The 17714-nt window shown below is 39.0% G+C and overlaps 1 protein-coding gene across 3 annotated transcripts in view; it reads left to right on the forward strand.

The window, feature by feature from the left end:
• Window positions 1-12398, forward strand: part of GRIN2A (glutamate ionotropic receptor NMDA type subunit 2A) — a 163414-nt gene extending 151016 nt beyond the window's left edge. For all 3 annotated transcript variants that reach the window (XM_021538020.4, XM_085591730.1, XM_085591729.1), the window contains one exon: window positions 183-12398. In XM_021538020.4, coding sequence (XP_021393695.1) covers window positions 183-1973 — 1791 coding nt within the window. In that variant the 3' untranslated portion in view covers window positions 1974-12398. The remainder of the gene's footprint in view (window positions 1-182) is intronic.
• Window positions 12399-17714: the final 5316 nt, after the last annotated feature.

The following is a 17714-nucleotide window of genomic DNA, read 5'->3' on the forward strand; positions in this document are numbered from 1 at the left end:
ATATAGGAGAAAATATTCCTCCATTTCAATGCAAGGAAAAGATAAAAAGCTAGAGATGTACTTTTAATCTTTCCAGTAATGAGATAAGAAATTTTTAATTTTTCTTTATTGCTAATTAAAAATGGAAGTTGTAAAAAGTTATACCTAGTGATTTAATTTGTTTTATATTTCTCATATTACAGGGTATTTACAGTTGCATTCATGGAGTACACATTGAAGAGAAAAAGAAGTCTCCTGACTTTTCTTTGACCAATTCACAAACCAACATGTTAAAACTGCTGCGAACAGCGAAAAACATGACCAATATCAATCCTTCAAGGATTGACTCCCCCAAAAGAACAGCTGATTTTATTCAGAGGGGTTCTTTGCTTATGGACATGGTCATGGATAAGGGAAACTTGATATTTTCTGATAACAGATCCTTTCAGACAAAGGACAACTTTTTTGGTGACAACATAAGTGAACTGCAGACACTTCCTGGCAATAGACACAAGGACAATCTGAACAACTATGTTTTCCAAGGGCAGCATCCTCTCACACTGAATGAATCCAATCCAAATACAGTAGAGGTTGCAGTAACAACAGAAGGAAAAGCGAACTCCAGACCCAGGCAGCTTTGGAAGAAATCTGTTGAATCTTTACGCCAAGATTCTATACGTCCAGGCCAAGGCTCCCAGAGAGAAAATGGGTCAGAGGAAAACAGGCAGCTTTCACTGAAAAGCCAAAGATACCTTCCTGAAGAGATTGTCCATTCAGATGTCTCAGAGACATCAAGCAGAGCTACTTGCCACATGGAAGCTGAAAACAACAACAAGCACCACAAAACCAAGGACAATTTTAAAAAAAGGACAGGAGCATCAAAATACCCAAAAGACTGTAGTGAAGTGGAACTGACATATCTGAAAACCAAACAGGGCTCTCCACGGGATAAAATCTACACGATTGATGCTGACAAAGAGCCAGGATTCCGCTTGGACACACCTCAGTACATCGAAAACATTGTCCTTCCAGAGCCTGTAGAGCTTCCTGATGTTTACCAAGATCACAACGACAACTACAGGAAAGCTGAACACGCTAATAGGACTCCATCACATAATGAAGACAGTCTTCCAAATAATGACCAATATAAACTTTATGGAAAACACTACACTCTCAAAGAAAAAAATGCTACCCTAGGTGACCTGAATGATAGGTACAGGCAGAATTCCACCCACTGCAGGAGCTGTCTCTCCAACATGCCCACGTACGCGGGGCACTACTCGACCAGATCTCCCTATAAATGTGACGCATGCTTGCGGATGGGGAACCTCTATGATATTGAGGAAGATCAGATGCTGCAGGATACAACGAACTTATCACTTCCTGAAGAAATATATGAGCGTACTTGGTCACAGAGTAGTGCTCTGCAATATCATAAAAAGAATAAACTGAGGATTAGCAGGCAACACTCTTTTGATAATATCGCTGATAAGTCCAGGGAAATTGATATTGGAAGACCTTCTCGTAGTATAAGCTTGAAAGAAAGAGAGAAATTTCTTCAAAGTAGTCCATATGCAAGCATGTTTAGTGTTCCCTCAAGCAAACTGTTGAGCAACAAGGCCTCACTTTTAACTCATGCTCTGGAGGACAGTAAGCGGAGCAAGTCCCTGTACGCTGTTCACTCGGATGATAACCCCTTCCTGCACTCCTATCGTGATGACCAGCATTTATCTCTTAGGCGAAGTCCAGCAGATCTTTATAAACACTCATTGCCAACAAGAGGAAGAAATGATAATTATTTAAGGTCATCCATACAGTCTACAGCATCATACTCTTCCAGGGATGGTCGGATCCATAATGACATGTACATTTCAGAGCATGTTTTGCCTTATGTTGCAAATAGGAATAGCTTGTACTCAACTCCAAGGGTTTTAAATTCCTGTAGCAATACACGTGTGTATAAGAAAAGGCCTAGCATTGAATCAGATGTTTAAATTTTCCATGAACACTTTATCTATAGGGAAAGAATAGTTGCCACCATCTTAGAGGGAGAATTTTTCCTTTAACAGTATCCTGCTCTAGTAAATGATACGTAAACCTCTCCCTTTCCCAATGTACTTTTGTACATGAATAAGTAAACCGGTATGCTCTGATCTATCCTTTTAAAATATGTCTTGTTAAAAAGGATAAAAAATAGCCATTTATGTGTGCTTTATATATAAATGGCAAGTTGTACTGAAATAGCCCCAATATATGTTGGCAACTATGCTGTTTTGTACCTAATTATTTTACTATTTTGGTTATTCTAATTTATGTTGCTAAGTATCATTCAATGTACTTTTGTCCTTAGAAATGTTTAATGATTTTCTAGTACTGGATAAGCAATATGGTATGCATGTAGTATGACACAGACAACAAGAAATAGGGATGCATTTGCACAGATTCAAAAGTAAGACTCTAAAAGATAACAGAAATCTAAGACATCCAAAAATATATTTTAACTTCATAATCATTTTCAAAGCCAAATAATAATTAAAAAGACTCCCAAACCCCAGGACCTTAATAAATAAAATACAGTGTGTTAGCACAAAATTAGGATGTTCCTTCTAGACTGACAGACAGTAGATGGGAAGGCAGTAACCCCAAACATGTGAACTGCTGTGTACCAGAAGGAAGCCCCATGGATATTAGTTAATGTTCATGTACAAATGCTTTTCTTATATTGCACATGCACTTACCATTACAAAGTAAGTTCATTGAAAAGTTTGCCGTAATCTTGTCAGAAATTTCACAGCTGCCTAATCCAGAGTATATATTTTTAGATATCACTATATGGCACTTCCTATGGAGCTGTGGACTTTATTAGTAACCTTGAGGCCTAATGTGTACGTAAGTTTGCATTTGCCCCTTACTGGAGATTACTCAGGGCTGTATAGTATTTCTTTTATTCTTTCACTTCCCAAACCAAATCCCAACTCACTGTAGTTCTTTGTTCATAGTGTATTAGTGACAACTAATTAATTGTATATTAATAGTATTAAAGGTGTTAATACAGTATCAAACACCGACAGCCATAAGCTCAGTGTGGTCAGTGAGGAGTGTGGTACCATTTATTTCCATACACAGAGAAGGATTAACTCCTTTGGAAGGACTTCTTCCTTCCACAACATTGTGCATATTTGTGGAACATCAGACCATTCTTCTAACCTCTCCAATCAAGTCTGTCGTATAAAGTGAATATATGCACATGTAACTAAGAAACAGTATCTTTATTATCACTTACTGATACACAAAGGTATTCACATAACAGGGATGCATTGTTATATGACTTTTCCTTCTATAGATGTCAATCAGATTATTTCACAAATAAAATGTCTGCTACACACCCCTCCTTACCCTCACTGGAAGAAAAAACCCACTCGATTTTAACCATAAAGGGGAAGAGAGGAAACCTTTCAGGAGAAGAGTGTACAGCAGTAAATTTAATTTCACCTAAAGAAGTAAATATACTTACTAATAAATTTAACTATTGAAAGTGTTCCAGAGGTGGTGCTCTCCAATTTTCCTGCTACTCTGAGAATTGCTTTAGGATTTTTATGTAGAGGAAATTTAGATTATTCAAGCATTATTCCCTCCATTTCACTGAAGAACAGTGAGCAGGGAAACCATTACCACTGTGAATTGGAAAATGTGAATATTATCCTAACTTTTCTCTAGACTGAAAATCTTTTCAGCAGAATCGTGCCTGTCAGCTGTAATTGAAGCATCTGCATGCCAGAGATGCAGTATGCAAGGTGTTTAATTTAGAACAGCATACTGCAGAGCAGAGTTGCAAACAGGAGATAATATAAATGATGTGTAGGGATAGTCAAAAGAAAGCTTCTTGAATTTTGTTTACAGATTTTTTTTTTATTAAACAGATTTAAATTGACTTTGGCTATCGAAGTCCAGAATGAGTTCTTTGTATTTGCAAATGTATTTGTACCTCCACCATGATGGTGAAGGATGGTATTTTTTAAGGAATGAAATGTAATGAGATTTGGGCTTCTGAGTCTCTTTCCAGCTGCCAAAACTCCCAGTATACTTTACTATAAGTATGATCAGAAAGCATATCTATGGGTATCTCTATGCTGTTCAGGTAAAAATATATTTTGAGTATTCTTTATTCAACATTTGTTCATAATTATTGGCCCTGATTCACACGGGAATGCTTTCTGATTCCTCACTGGAGGGAGGTTTTATAAAAACAAAAGCTCCTTGCACACCCTTAGAGAGATTCAGATTCCTTAGGAAGAGTTGTGTGAGCTAAGCAGGGTTAGGATGTCTGTGGGGTGAACACTACTTGTCATGAACCCAAACCTTTTCCCAAATACACAAGTATACCTTGCTCTTAAGTCTACAGGAAGGCAAATGCACTGAAGGCATAATGTGATAATGACTATAATAAAAATATTTCAGGCAAATTTTAATATACAGTCCAAATCATAGTAAATTAACAAAAATCCAAAGTGTTTTGAACTACCTGGTGTGTTTCAGCAGCTATGATATTTGCTGATGTCATGCCAAATCCTGCCATGGATGTTGCTGAGCATTTTACCCAGTAAATCATAAAACTCAGTGGTGGCTCTTGTCTTTCACATCATCATTAAGCTCTCAAGTATTTGTTGATCACTCCAAGTCTTTTGTATCATCATCTCTATCTAACTGGACACACATTATTAAATATTAATATGAGTACTGTATGGGAAGCTGTGGGAAAGAAAAATTCCCATTTACATTTTCTTCCTTGAGATTCAGTTGTAAACATCCTCAACCCAGGTGGATTTTTTCTTTCTGTGAAATGTACAAGCAAATTAGCTACAACAAAATACATTGCAGTGCTTGCTTTTTCTGATTTGAGCAGATTTCTGGTGACTGTAGAGATTTATTATTATTATCTGCAATATGCAATACAACCACCTGCCCTGAACCAAAATAATGAGACTGAGGGAAGACTTGATAATGTTGCACAGCAGTTGTTCACATGGAAATATAAGATGCTGCCTTAAAGAGGGGAAAAGCCCCACCAGACACCGAAAGTAGGGGGAGTAAGAGTCTGCATGCTTCTGTTGTTTTGATCTTGGTGTAAATCCGAGTCGCTAAAGGGGAGAGCTGAGGCAGGGCTGTGGGCAGTAGCCGGTGCGCTTGCAGATGTGCTCGTGTAAAGAAGAAGCAGCTGAGAAGTTGAAGAAAAATCTTCAACAGAGCCACAAGCCACAGCTTGTGAGGCTCAGTCTAGAGCGTGTGGAATTCTGAATTTTGCCTGAGCTTTGTTGATATATTTGCACTGACTTTCAATTAAACCGAGATCAAGACTTTCTGTATTTCCCTCTCTCTCTCACTCTAGCTGCTGCTATACTTGAAGAGGAGAAAAGAATCTTCCTGCATAAGTGGCCATCCTTTCTGTACCTTTCTGGATGGTGCTGGTGACTTGTTACATTTTCCTGATTACAGCTCTAGCAGTTTGTTGGTCATTCCTATCACCACGATTTCCTGTGACTCCAGCTGGAACTGGATCAGGCTGTAGATGATATGGGCCATTCTTGGTAGCATGTCCTGTAGTGTTACACTGCTCCTGGATGACACCTTTTGTGGAGGCAGGATATTGAATTGCTGAGGAATGCAGTAGGTACATGGAGGTAAAAACAGATATGTAGACATACCTGCCTCTTGCTTCTTTTCCTCTTTTAAAGATATTGTAGAATTTCTTCATGTTTTCTGTCTTTCCCTTTTCACCACAGTAAATTTTCCTTTTTTCTCTCAAATAGATTTTGTGTTCTGCTTGTGTTTCTTAGAACAGTGTAGCCACCCACTAATTTAAAAGCATGGAAATAAGATATTTTAATATATAATATAAAATTAAGGAAAATTAAGAGATTCTGCATTTCTGGAAAATTTAATTTACTGTTTTTGCAGCTTTTGCTCAGAATTCATTACTCTAAGAAGCTTGGTTAGGAGAAAGAGTGCTGTGGACAAACACAAATGAAATCACCGCCAGCTCACCGTGTTTTGGCAGCATCTCATAAATACATGTCTCTTTATGGTCTTTCAGGAACACTTAAGAGGTGAAATAAGGCTCACAAGGGAAATCAGGTGTGTTTTATTTTTTTCCTAATCAAAGCAAATCTTTTTATACAATTTTAAAGGAAGCAAAGGCTAGAGCTGTGTGAGCTTTGGGTTTCTGTGCTGGAAGGCTGAGCTCTTTCTGTTACCAGTGCGGAGAGAGAGAGAGAGAGAGAGAGAGAGAAGCAAGAGAAAGCAAGCTCCCTCTGGATGGAAGTTCAGAGGACTGAAGGCTCTTGAGCAGTTATGTGGGGGATGTGTCCAGAAATATATTACCTCTCTCTGTTGACTTTTTAGCAAGTATAGGCTTCTAACTGATATATCTCAGGTGGGTTTAGAAAAACAATGGTCTATTTACCCCCAGCCTCAAAAATCTGCCAGGTAAATCTGCAAGTGAGTACCAGGTTCAGCCTTGGAGGTGTTATAGGTTCCTGTGCTCATGCAAATAAGTTTTTTTTTTTTTTTTTTGTGGGGTTTGCAATAACCCCAGCATAGTTGGGATGATAATGTGACTACCCAGCATGGGAGAAAAAGTCAGAATTGAATTGCTGTGTAATAAGTTTATACTTTCATATTTCTGCATATGCAGAAATTGAAGCATATGCACCTTAGAGATGGGGAAGATTTTGGTAGTGTTCCCTCCCTTGCTTCATTTATCAGCATAGAACAGAAATTGTGTCACAAATCTAAGGGTCTGAGAATCTGCCTGGATTTAGGAAGAATGCAAGAGGTGATTTTTTGTTTGTTTGTTTACATTGCATTTAAGATGTTTGATATATAAAACCTAGTGAAAACAGAACTTAATGAAAAAATGCTCTCCTATTTAATATTAAACAATAACTATCCTGTTGCTTGGCTAGATGGTGTCAAGTGTTAATCATCACATTTTGTGCTTCGTTCAAGTTGCTAAACTTTCCCAGCTCTGGTGTTAGCTCAAAAGTCCTTTTAAAGCAGATACCTTTCCTGTGCAGGACAGTTTGGTTTGCAACATAAAAACAGTTTTCCAGGGATATATTTAAATTATTTCCTCAGCAATGATTTTTTTTTTTTTTGTTAATCTAAACTTCCTTTCTATTGAGAGCCGAGCCTTCCAAACTTAGCAGTACTGAAGGAACTTCTGAAAGAACATAAAGGCTTTTCAAAGTGTGGCTTACAATACGAGCCATTTCCCTGCCCAAACTCACCTGTACTGTCTTATTTACATGTATTGGCAACATGTCAGCATTCGAGGTAGCTCAGTTTAATCACAGCTGTGTATTTCTCTGTGATGTGAATACAAATACAGAGAGGAGCAGGGTTTGATGGAAGAAAGGGTCGATGTGCTCTGGCTGGAGTCACCAGTGAAGCTGTGGTTAAATGGGAGTAGCCTCACGACCGTGCTGTCTCTTACATGTTCTGGTCATGCAGAGTCTCTGTCTGATGTGCCCATGAGAGTCTCTGTCTGATGTGCCCATGCTGTACTTGGTGTGAAGCTCCTGTGGAGCTCCTCAGCTGTCCTTGTGGAGCTGCTCCCGTGCTCGCCCCCGTTCCCGTGTCACAGCGGTGTCTGTCAGAGGGGAGGTGGCTGCTCGTGCTCTCCAGTGTCTTGGCCCGACTCAAGGGGAGCTGCAATCCTGCCCTGCTTCTCCCTGCCCTGCTGGGGAGGGTTCCTGCACTCTCTGTAAATAAGCTCTTCATTTATTTCCCTCACTCAAGCTTTAACTTTTTTCCTCCCTCTGCTTCTCTTGACCTGTGTACAGAGTATGCGCTCTAAAAATATGTGCTCTTCCAAAGTCCTGTGACTTTGGAAGCCAGGAATACAGGTGTGCATCACTCTGCAATGCAGTGAAAATGCACTTGGTTCTCCTCGTGGGATCATGAGCTTTTTTGTTCCATACTGCAGAATGTATCTGTCATGGTTGAAACTGTTATTTTTTTAAAAAAATTCTGCAATTCTAACAGCTGTAAGAATCCACTGCTGATTTTGTGATGATTTTGTCATATCTATAATTTAAGAACCAGAAATAATATAATTAAAAATAAGTTACCTCACTATTTACCAGGTTTTTGTTGTTTTGCGCTTAAATGACAATTTTTACTCCTTTTGCTTAATTCTTTACCTGTATTGGAAACAAGGCTAAATTAGTAGAGAATATAGCCATGCTGTAACATTGTCATGCAATACCTTTATTAATAGATAACCACACTAAATATAGTATTACATATTTAAAAGAGAGATGGGTTTGACTCTCCAACTCTTAAAAAGTAGTGGTGATAAGCAGTTATACTACTAGATGTTTTGTCCTTTCCCTTTTGTATTAGTATTTGTTTTCACTAATATATTTCAAAAATTATATTTCTGTGCACGTTAGAAAACTGTGAAAATACATACCAATAAATATTGTGATACTTATTCAGTGCACTGTAAAGTTCCAAATGAGATGATACTTTGCTTTTGGGAATTGATGAAAGTTTCCTCACTTCTCAGAAATGGTACTAAGCTTTAATGTGAGAAAATGGTAATATTTACAGTGACATGAAATTTTAATGGAGAATGTCTTGTTTTGCACTTCTGGTACTATTAGAAGAAATGATATGTTTTTCTCAGCAAATGCATTATGAGATAACATTTTATAATTTGTTTTGTGCATTGCAGTATATAAGAATAACCGCTTTGAAGAGATTTGTGTTACTTCATTACTACAGCATTCTTTTGTCTGATAATTTTTTTTCCTGAGCCCATTGAATAATGGTGTTTAATGGCAAAATCCTTTTTGGGAATGTATTTTGGCTTCTGTCTCACATTGCAAACCCTGAGCTTGGACTTGTACTGATGCAGTTGAAGGCCCTGCTGAGGCTGCTCTGCCTTTCTGCGCTCCTGGGGATGGGGACCTTCCTTGTTCCCAGCTGGGACGAGAATAGAGGAGTCCAGAACACTTTTGGAGGATGTGCTGTGCAACAATACAAATGTAAATGATCTTCAAAAGTGAAAACAAAAAGAAATTGGAGGTTTAGCCACACTAGTGGAGGGGAGGGGTCTGTGACAGGGGTCTGCAGTTTCTGGAGGTCTTGATAATTTTTAACTAAAGTAATTTCAAATCTTCTTAAGTTTCTGAAAGTAACTGAAAAAGCGGGAGTTTCCTTTTTTCTTTTAAAGCCAAAGTCTTTACGTTTTCATATAAGGTTTCACAGGAAAATGGGCCAAAGAATACAATTAAATATGCAAATGGTTAATCCTATGGAAAAGGGTATCCTATTATCTTGATATGCACAAGCATATTAATGGTAATAGGAACAATGTGTGTAATTTTCCTGTATATTGCTATGTAGGTTGCACTATTTTGAATGACACAAGCCTGATATTTTAATGACCAAATACCATAATATGCTGTTTATTAATAGTTTAAACTTGTTAACCTAAATATATATACAGTATACACAGGCATGTGTGCATACACCTTCCAACCCAGTCATGCATGAGTAATCTCCCAAAGCTGTGGACACATTTCAGCAGTGCTTTATTTTAAGTGGTTTTCTCCTTTCCAAACCTCCCACATCTAGAAATTCTCTAGCAGCTTTTATTGTAGTGTTCGATACCAGGTACAGATGGGGCTAAAGGACTGGTTTGGGTCAGGATTGCTCTGTGCTGGGACACATGGAAATATTCAGAGTTGCTGTCCAATAGAGCTGGAATTGATGCTTGCTGTAATAACCAAGCCGTAGGGAAAGGATGGCTTTTCATGCTGGTCTCAAAATCTTGGCCAGAGAGGCTCTATTGGCCTGGTGACTGACCTTAAACTCAGACTGACCTTAAACTCAGACTGACCTTAAACTCGGTGTCAGCTCATGTGATCCACATCTGTCATGTTACTTAAGGCAGCTGAGGAAGGATCCTCCAGAACAAAATTCCCAGGGAAGAGGAGCTGGTGTGTGCACCAGCGTGTTCTCCCATGCAGACTGGGCAAGGTCTAAAGTGGGTTTTGCATGCCAGGCAGGATTTATCAGTGGTGAGCAAGGCACTATCACATCTCTCCATGCACGGGCTTTTGTGCTTGCTACACTGGTGATGTGGAGATTTCCACTGAGAAATGAGCGTGGTATTTGGCTTCTTTTCTAAATTTATACTGCTCTAACTAAAACTTAAAAAAATACCTTGGAATCATTTGGTGGAAGTAATTACTGAGCTATTTTTGAAAGAGAAAGTTGTATAATTACCAATTTTTCCACCTTAACCAAGAAACAATACATTCTGTAGGGTCAGATTTTATTTACTGCTCATTGCAAATATATTTTGGAGCAGAACTTGGCTTCAAGAAAAATTTTGCTTAGCCTATTATTACCTGGTCTAGGGGAGTGATGGGAGTGCAGATCCTGAGTGCAATTCATGCTCAGATTTTAAAATTTCCCATGCTTTAAAACCTCATATTGAAAAGGTTTGGAAATTGCATCATATTGAATTGTATGCAGCTAGGGAGGAAACCAGTGCAATTCCAGTAAGAGCTGTTAGCTTTATACTTGCTGTCAGGTATAATATTTTAGAATAGTCTTGCTCATTTCAGAACATTCATTTTGCACCAATGAAGAACAGCCTGATCTCTCTGTCTTCACACTCACACCCATGCACAGTGGATCTCGTGCCTTCCCTGCTAAAACCAGGAGGCACAAACAGAATTCATTAATGTGTTAGGCAAACTCCTACCTGATTCTTAACCCATCGCTTCATTTTTATGCAAAATCTGCATCCATACATGTCAGGGCCTCACAAGCACTTCGCCTGTGAGTTAATAATGTTGATTTTAATTCATCAGATTCAAATTCACACTAAACCTGAAGGGCATTTTTGTGCTTCCTTTTATCCTGTTTAAGGATATTTGTGGGCTTAGATGAAACACTAATATTTCTGTGCTGCTAAACAAAACACACCAGAAATATTTTAAAATCTCAAATTACACTTTGAAAAACATTTTTTTACCTGTTTACTTGAATAATGTCAATTTAATGTGTTGTCTTGATCAGTTTTTGTACATATACATGTATATATATATGCTATATATAAATATGTATATGTATAAAGTTTTTTGGGGAGAATGAGGGGCAAGACAGAAATCCAGTGTTGTGACAAAGATTCTACAATAATTTATTAACATTTTCAAGTAATGTATTGTTGTTTGAGTTTGATTAGAAGTTATTTGCTGTTGAACTATGAAAAAAATGAAATACAACTGAGAAAAAGAGAATTCACAAGATTAAGTTAAGATTTTTTTAACAAAGAAAATTAATTACTAGTACAGTTGGAAGAATATTCTTTTTTTATGGGGGAAAAGAACTCGAGGTTGTAATATCAATTACATGGAGCACTAAACTACATTGCACTAGGAGAAATTTGCATGCCAAAAATAAAATTCTACCAGAAATCTTGGAACCATTCAATTCCATACACTGTAAACTAAAAGTCCTATCACTTCTGTTATTTACTAATGCAGTTTGCTGTAACAGTCTCAAAAGTGTCATACTTCAAACCAAAGGGTAAGTCACAAATTTCCAATTACTAGCAAAGAATAGTAGAGATTTGAAGAGCTCTTAACACCTGGGGAAAAAAATCAGGATGTTAGAGTAGAAATAAAAGAATATTGGTGAAGTGTAATCAACCATAAAATAATTATTTTTTTAGAGAATCCAGAATTTCATGATAAAATTCACAATCTAATAGATTCTTCAAAAGAAAGGGTTTGGGGAAAAAGAGATTTAAAATCTAGTTTTGACATTCCAATTACAGTCTCTTTTTTTAGCTAGGTTTAGCAAAGTGAAATGAATTTGAGCACAGGCAGTTTCAGCTGCTGTGTGGCACAGCTCGTGAGCACCCAGCTGCCCCTGCAGCCTCTGTCCCTTCCTCTGAGACCTGGGGGAGGCTGGAGCTGCCCCAGAGCAGCGTGGGGGAACTGGGGTCACACTCCTGTGTTCACATCCTGTCTCACTGCAGTTCACCCTGACCATATTCTAACCCAGTGCATGACTGAGTGCTAATACTGTATAAATATTTTGAAACATATCTTTAAAAAAAAAAAAAAGTTTGCTTCAAACTTTTTATGATAGAGAAATATATAATTATTATGGTTGTCTGACAAATTGTATTGTGTTCATTTTTTTTTTTTTGTTAAATATGTAGAAAAACATTAAGGGAATGGGGGACTTGAATGTCTGTGTGTACTGAAATGTATATAACTATTTGGAAGAACACATGTGCCAAGTATAACATGATGTAAAAATTGTAAATATATGAAAAATTCATTTTTCTAATAAAGATAATTTCTGCCAATTAATATGAAAAGGAACAATGTTATCATTCTTGTCTGTCTTCCTTTTTAAATGGGACAAGATGAAGCACCACCTACGAAGAAGGTTTACATTTGTTTTTTCCTTAGCCATTGATGTGATTTGAAGGGTGCTAACAGCCACATGTTTTGAGACATCTTTTGCTGTTAGAAATTATCTAAGGTGAAGATGCCTTAAGCTAAAGCTGACAGTGCTTGGTGATCCCAATTTAATTTAATTCACAATGGGGACCCAGACAGTTAACTTGTAGAAAATTCCTTTGTTGTGAGGATGGTGCTTTGAGAGGTGCTCCCGCAGCAGGGGAGCAGGAGGAGCTCAGTGAAGGATGGGCCCTTCACTGTGGCTCCCTCCTCCCAAATTCTGAGAGGCATCAGATGCCCGAGGCATGGTGGGCCTGCAAGAGGACGTGACCTTGGCTGCAGAAAGGCAGGAGCTCTTTGGGCCCTTGTGGAGGCAGCATCCAGCCTGAGCAGGGGTGTCCTGCCAGGAATGATGGAGGAGAGCTGGAGCTGTGGAGCTCAGCCAGGTGAGCATGGGGGAGAGCAAAGCAGGGTGAGAAAACAGCAGCGATGTCTCACATCTGCTGTGACTCTTGGTACTCACAAACTTGTCTAATGTTCTGGTTAATGGAAATATAAATCAAAATAGAGGTTTTGGTAGAGCACTTAAAATTAGTTCTAAGGTTTGAGCATTTGCCTGGAAGCTAAAAAAGTGATGTTCACACTGTGCTCTGAAGTGGTTCTGTAGGACCCCATTTTCCATTGTGTCCCATCAGCTAATTAAAATCTTTGAATCCACAAATGGGCAGAAACAAACCTTTGGTGGTTAGAATAATGTTATTTGAGGCAATGGGAGGAAAGTTGTTATAAAAATCCAAAGTATCCGTTTGATAAAGGGGCTTTGTGTTGAATGTAAATATAATGATAGGTGTGAAGGGTGGCTCAGGGATATCGCACAGCAGAACAATCTATTTGTTCCCAAGATGAACATGACTGCATAGATAATATGAGAGATATCAATTTGGACTTCTGTCCTTAATGAGGTTTTTAATGAGGAAAAACCTGCTGGGCTTATGGTCTTCTGCTACAAGATTCTTTCAAAGGGACCCGGCCCAGTTTGTATCTAAACATCTCCGTTTCATAAAACATGAGATATACCCAAGTTACTGAATCATTATCTGAGCTTGAATATTTGTTTTTATGTGATAATGGTGTTGTACCCAGGCTGGTGTTGGCATCAAGGCTGCTCCTCCCAGCTCTACCTGCCAGCAGAGCAGATTCTCTCTGTGTGTCTCTGAGTCAGCTCAGCCTCAGCTTTGATTCCCTTTGGGATCTGGTTCAAAGACAGCCACATTCCCCCAGATTGTTCTTCTGAGTCTTTGCTGATGTGTCTATGGCAACTACCAGTCTTCTAAGACTTTGCTCGGTAAGAAAAATAAAGCTTAAGTGGTGACTGGGAAATAGAAGCTTTTTAAGTGTGACATATTGTGCATGGCACTGCCAGCAGAATTCCCAGCAAACTGAGCAATACTCCTGGCACCAACACAAGTTTTTCCCTGTAATTTGGACTCAAAAACACCTGTTCTAAGGCCAGCTGCTGAAGTCTGCTCATGTCTATATACAGAAACACAATTCACCCTTCTTGTTGTGGGGAGTTTTCCCATTGATCATTCTAGCTGCTTGTTTCTCTGCTTCTTCCAGCAGTTTACAAACAGCATTAGCTTCCCTTTGCAGATTTGTTGCAATACAAACACCAATCCATGGCTTCCACAAATTGCATTATTGATCTATTCTATGACTCTCTGTCCTGCTGTGCTTTTCCCACCTCAGCAGGCACCTGCCCATGTGCAGCACTCTGGTCCTGTTTTCCACTGGAGAAGGGCAGTTTCACAAGCTGAACAAGGGTCTCTGCATTGATTTCTGTGTTTACGCTCTAGATGTTCCCAAAAAAGCTTTCAGGTGGGTGGGAGGGTGAGGTTGTGTGTGTGTAGTTTACTGACTATTTATTTGTTTGCCACTAGTTAGCTTACACAGGATGATCATTGCAGATATTGACTGCATAATGTTCAATTCAACATGATCAAAAAATTTTAAAAATAATGTGTATGATTGCTCCTAAACTATAGCAGTAATGATTTTAATGCACTGAGGTTTCTCAGCTTTGCAGTAGGCAATAGGGGATGGTAATACAGAATATAATAGTAATTAGCATTGTTTAGACAAGGTTATTGCAAGGTCAAAGACACTTTCCATGGGTCTCCATGTGACTCCAGGTGCAATTTAATAGCAATAATCCTTAAAAAACGATTGGCACTGCAAAAGCACATGGTGTTTTTAGGGTAGACCTCAGCCTGCTAGTTAGATGTGACCCACCTCATGAGATCATTGAACCCTTTCATAATCCAAAGCTGCATAACATTTACACTGTCTGTAAAAAGCTATGAAAGATACAAAAAGCAAAAAATTGGAACATAAAACTCCAGAGACACAAAATACAATATTAACCAGGTTTGAAAGTCTCAGGCCCTCTCGTTACAGAATTGTGCAGTTCCACTAATTACTTTGGGGACTGAAGCTGTTTGGATTTCAGAGGCTTGGATGGGAGCAGCTGTCTCCTTCCACCCTGCATGGGGAAAAGCAAATTGAGTAGGAACCATAACAGGTATTTCTCTGTGCTGAAGGAAAAGCAGAGACCTTGGCTGGGTTTTGCTCCCAGTTCCTGAGATGGTGTAGTTTTATCAGTTAAGAGGTTTGCCAACATAAGAAAAAGCTTCCTCAGTGTTATCACAATAGCACAATGCTGATTTTACCCTCCTCTTTCCCAGTAAGAGAAATGTGGCAAATTGCATAATTCTTCTGGTAGCTGAAATGCCTCTAAGTCCCTTTTCTGCAGTAATAAAAGAAGAACCATTTCTATACCTTGGAGAAGATAAAAGTAGTAGGAGTGAGGATGACAAGAATAGCTGATTTTCCTCTAAGAACAAAACTAATGTTGCATTGATTTGGCCACAGTGAGTGTTTCCCAATATGGGCTTTGAAAGCTGCAGAGCATGTTAATTCCTGTTACCCTTTTTATTTTATACGTAAATGTGTGTGAAGAGCTTATGTTTAAAAATAGGAGTGGGGATGATGCTGAGGGATTTTGCTATGGGGGAAACTTTCAAAAAGGACTAGATAACTCAAAGTATCCTGCAAAAAAGTGTGCAAATCTCTGAATATGCCTCTCACCAGTAAGAACTTCTAGCAGTAGCTCTTAACCAACCAAGAAAATAATTTATTTTCAATGAAGCATCAAATCTCAAATTGTTTGTCCATTTAGAGTTTTACTTTAAGTTGAAATGCTGAAATGATATTCAGGTCCTCTTTTCCTCACCTTTAAACCCACTGCTGTTCTTTTCCATGGATGCACTATTATCTCAGCAAATGGGAGCAGCCAATGTGACCTTAATTATATTTGTACTTCACTGAACGAAACAGCTGTGATCGAATCACCTTTGTTCTTATTTCTCATTCCTTCCATCTTCTCCTGGCAGTTTTCTTTATTTCTGTCCCTGTTAGACTGTGGAAGTGTGAGCTGCACCTTGAGCCAGACCTGCATGGTCAGCACATTTCTGTGTGTTACAAGCATTGTAATCTCCATATTCTTTTCTATTCCTGTCTTTATAAAAGCTAACATTTTGTTTATTTCTCAGCTGCCGCTCTGCAATGAGTTGATTTCAGTATTCAGAGCATAATGGCATCCATAAACTTCTTTTTCAGATATTGGTTTTGCACTCAAAATGTTTGGATATGTTGAACTATTTCTCCTTGCATGTTTTTATTTTTATGACATTTCTAAACACTAACATACTTTTTTTCCCCCCTAAATATTTGAGTCTGACAGGCCATTTCAGGAAGTCTTTCAAATTTGTTGAGCTTGAAATAGCAAAGAAATGACAGGACATTTACAGACCCTGGCTAGGGCTATGAGTTGTGTGTTGTAAGGGATGCTGGACAGATTTACATACCTCTGTGGCCTGAATGCCTACGTGTTGTGGTATTGCATCCTGTGTGCTGAGGACTTTCTGAAATAATGTTTCGCATTTAAAAAAGGTCGATTATGTAATGTGATGTACTGGGTTAGGCCATGAAATGCTTTGAAGTCAGAAAATGAGAAACCCACAGTTTAGGTGATCAAGAAAATTATTAAATATTGATACCTTGAGAAAATGGCATATGTCTTCAATTCTTTCACACTGTAATCTAAATAAATCACAAATTTATTTCTTTGGGGAGCTAGATTCAGGTAGCAGAAGCAGTTTTATAGACAGAACTTGAGGCAGTGGTGAAAATAGCCCTATTTAATTGTGGTATTTTACATATTTCTCAGAGAAGTGGGTGGGTACATTCGAGTGTGTAAGAACCAGAGCTGCCAGCTTGTTGTTCACATCTGTGTATTCCCCAGCTGGTTCTGTGTCTTTCTCTGGAAACCTTTCTTCTTCCTGAGGCTGGGAGGAAAGTAGGATGTGAGGTTATCTGCAGGATGAAGCTTGTACTCCCTTGCTGTCTGTGGGCTACAGCTTCACATTGGTTTAACAGCTGGACTCAATGATCTTGGAGGACTTTTCCAACCATAATAATTTTATAGTTATAGTTTATAACTGTAAAACCTCAATGCTGGAACATCAATAGCCCATGATTTTAGATGGAAACTTGAGAGGTAGTTATTTACACATAGGCAGCCCAAGAGGAATTAAGTACAAATGAGCTGCAGTGAACTGCAGACTCTTAGCCCGTGTGCCAGCAGTGGCTGTGGCTCGGCAGCCCGTGCACAAACAGCTGTGCTGATGTGCACAAAGACCAATTACCATCCTTCTAATTGCAAAGTGCTCCCACTGGCTTCATTGTGCTGGTGTAGCCCAGGGAAAACTTGGTTCTGGATTCTTAGTCTTCAGCAGGCACTGCAGGGCTTGAGCAGACGGGGCTTGGGGCTGTCACCAAGTCAGGGCTGCCGTTGTTTCGGCGCCGCGTCTTTGCGTGCGCACACTTGTGCATGTTCTAAACAAACAGCTCCTCAAATCCTCTCTAGCCTGACTGCAGTGCTCTGATCACAGACCCTTGCTTGCTGATTTTAGCAGCAATAATATGAATGGTTTTTAGGGTGATGGATGACTCGGTGGGCATTAAGGCCAGAGAAATGTGCCAGTGTGTGCCAGCGTGAGAGCCCCTCGTAGCGCCGTGCACCGACAGCCCGTGCTGCGTGATGCCACGTCCTGGGGAAGATGGAAAAACTTGGGCCTGCTTGGAACAGGGGTCTGTGAAAGTTCTGTGAAAGGGATCAAA

Source organism: Lonchura striata, chromosome 14 (genome assembly GCF_050655825.1).
Source record: "Lonchura striata isolate lonStrDom1 chromosome 14, ASM5065582v1, whole genome shotgun sequence".
Classification (NCBI taxonomy): domain Eukaryota; kingdom Metazoa; phylum Chordata; class Aves; order Passeriformes; family Estrildidae; genus Lonchura; species Lonchura striata.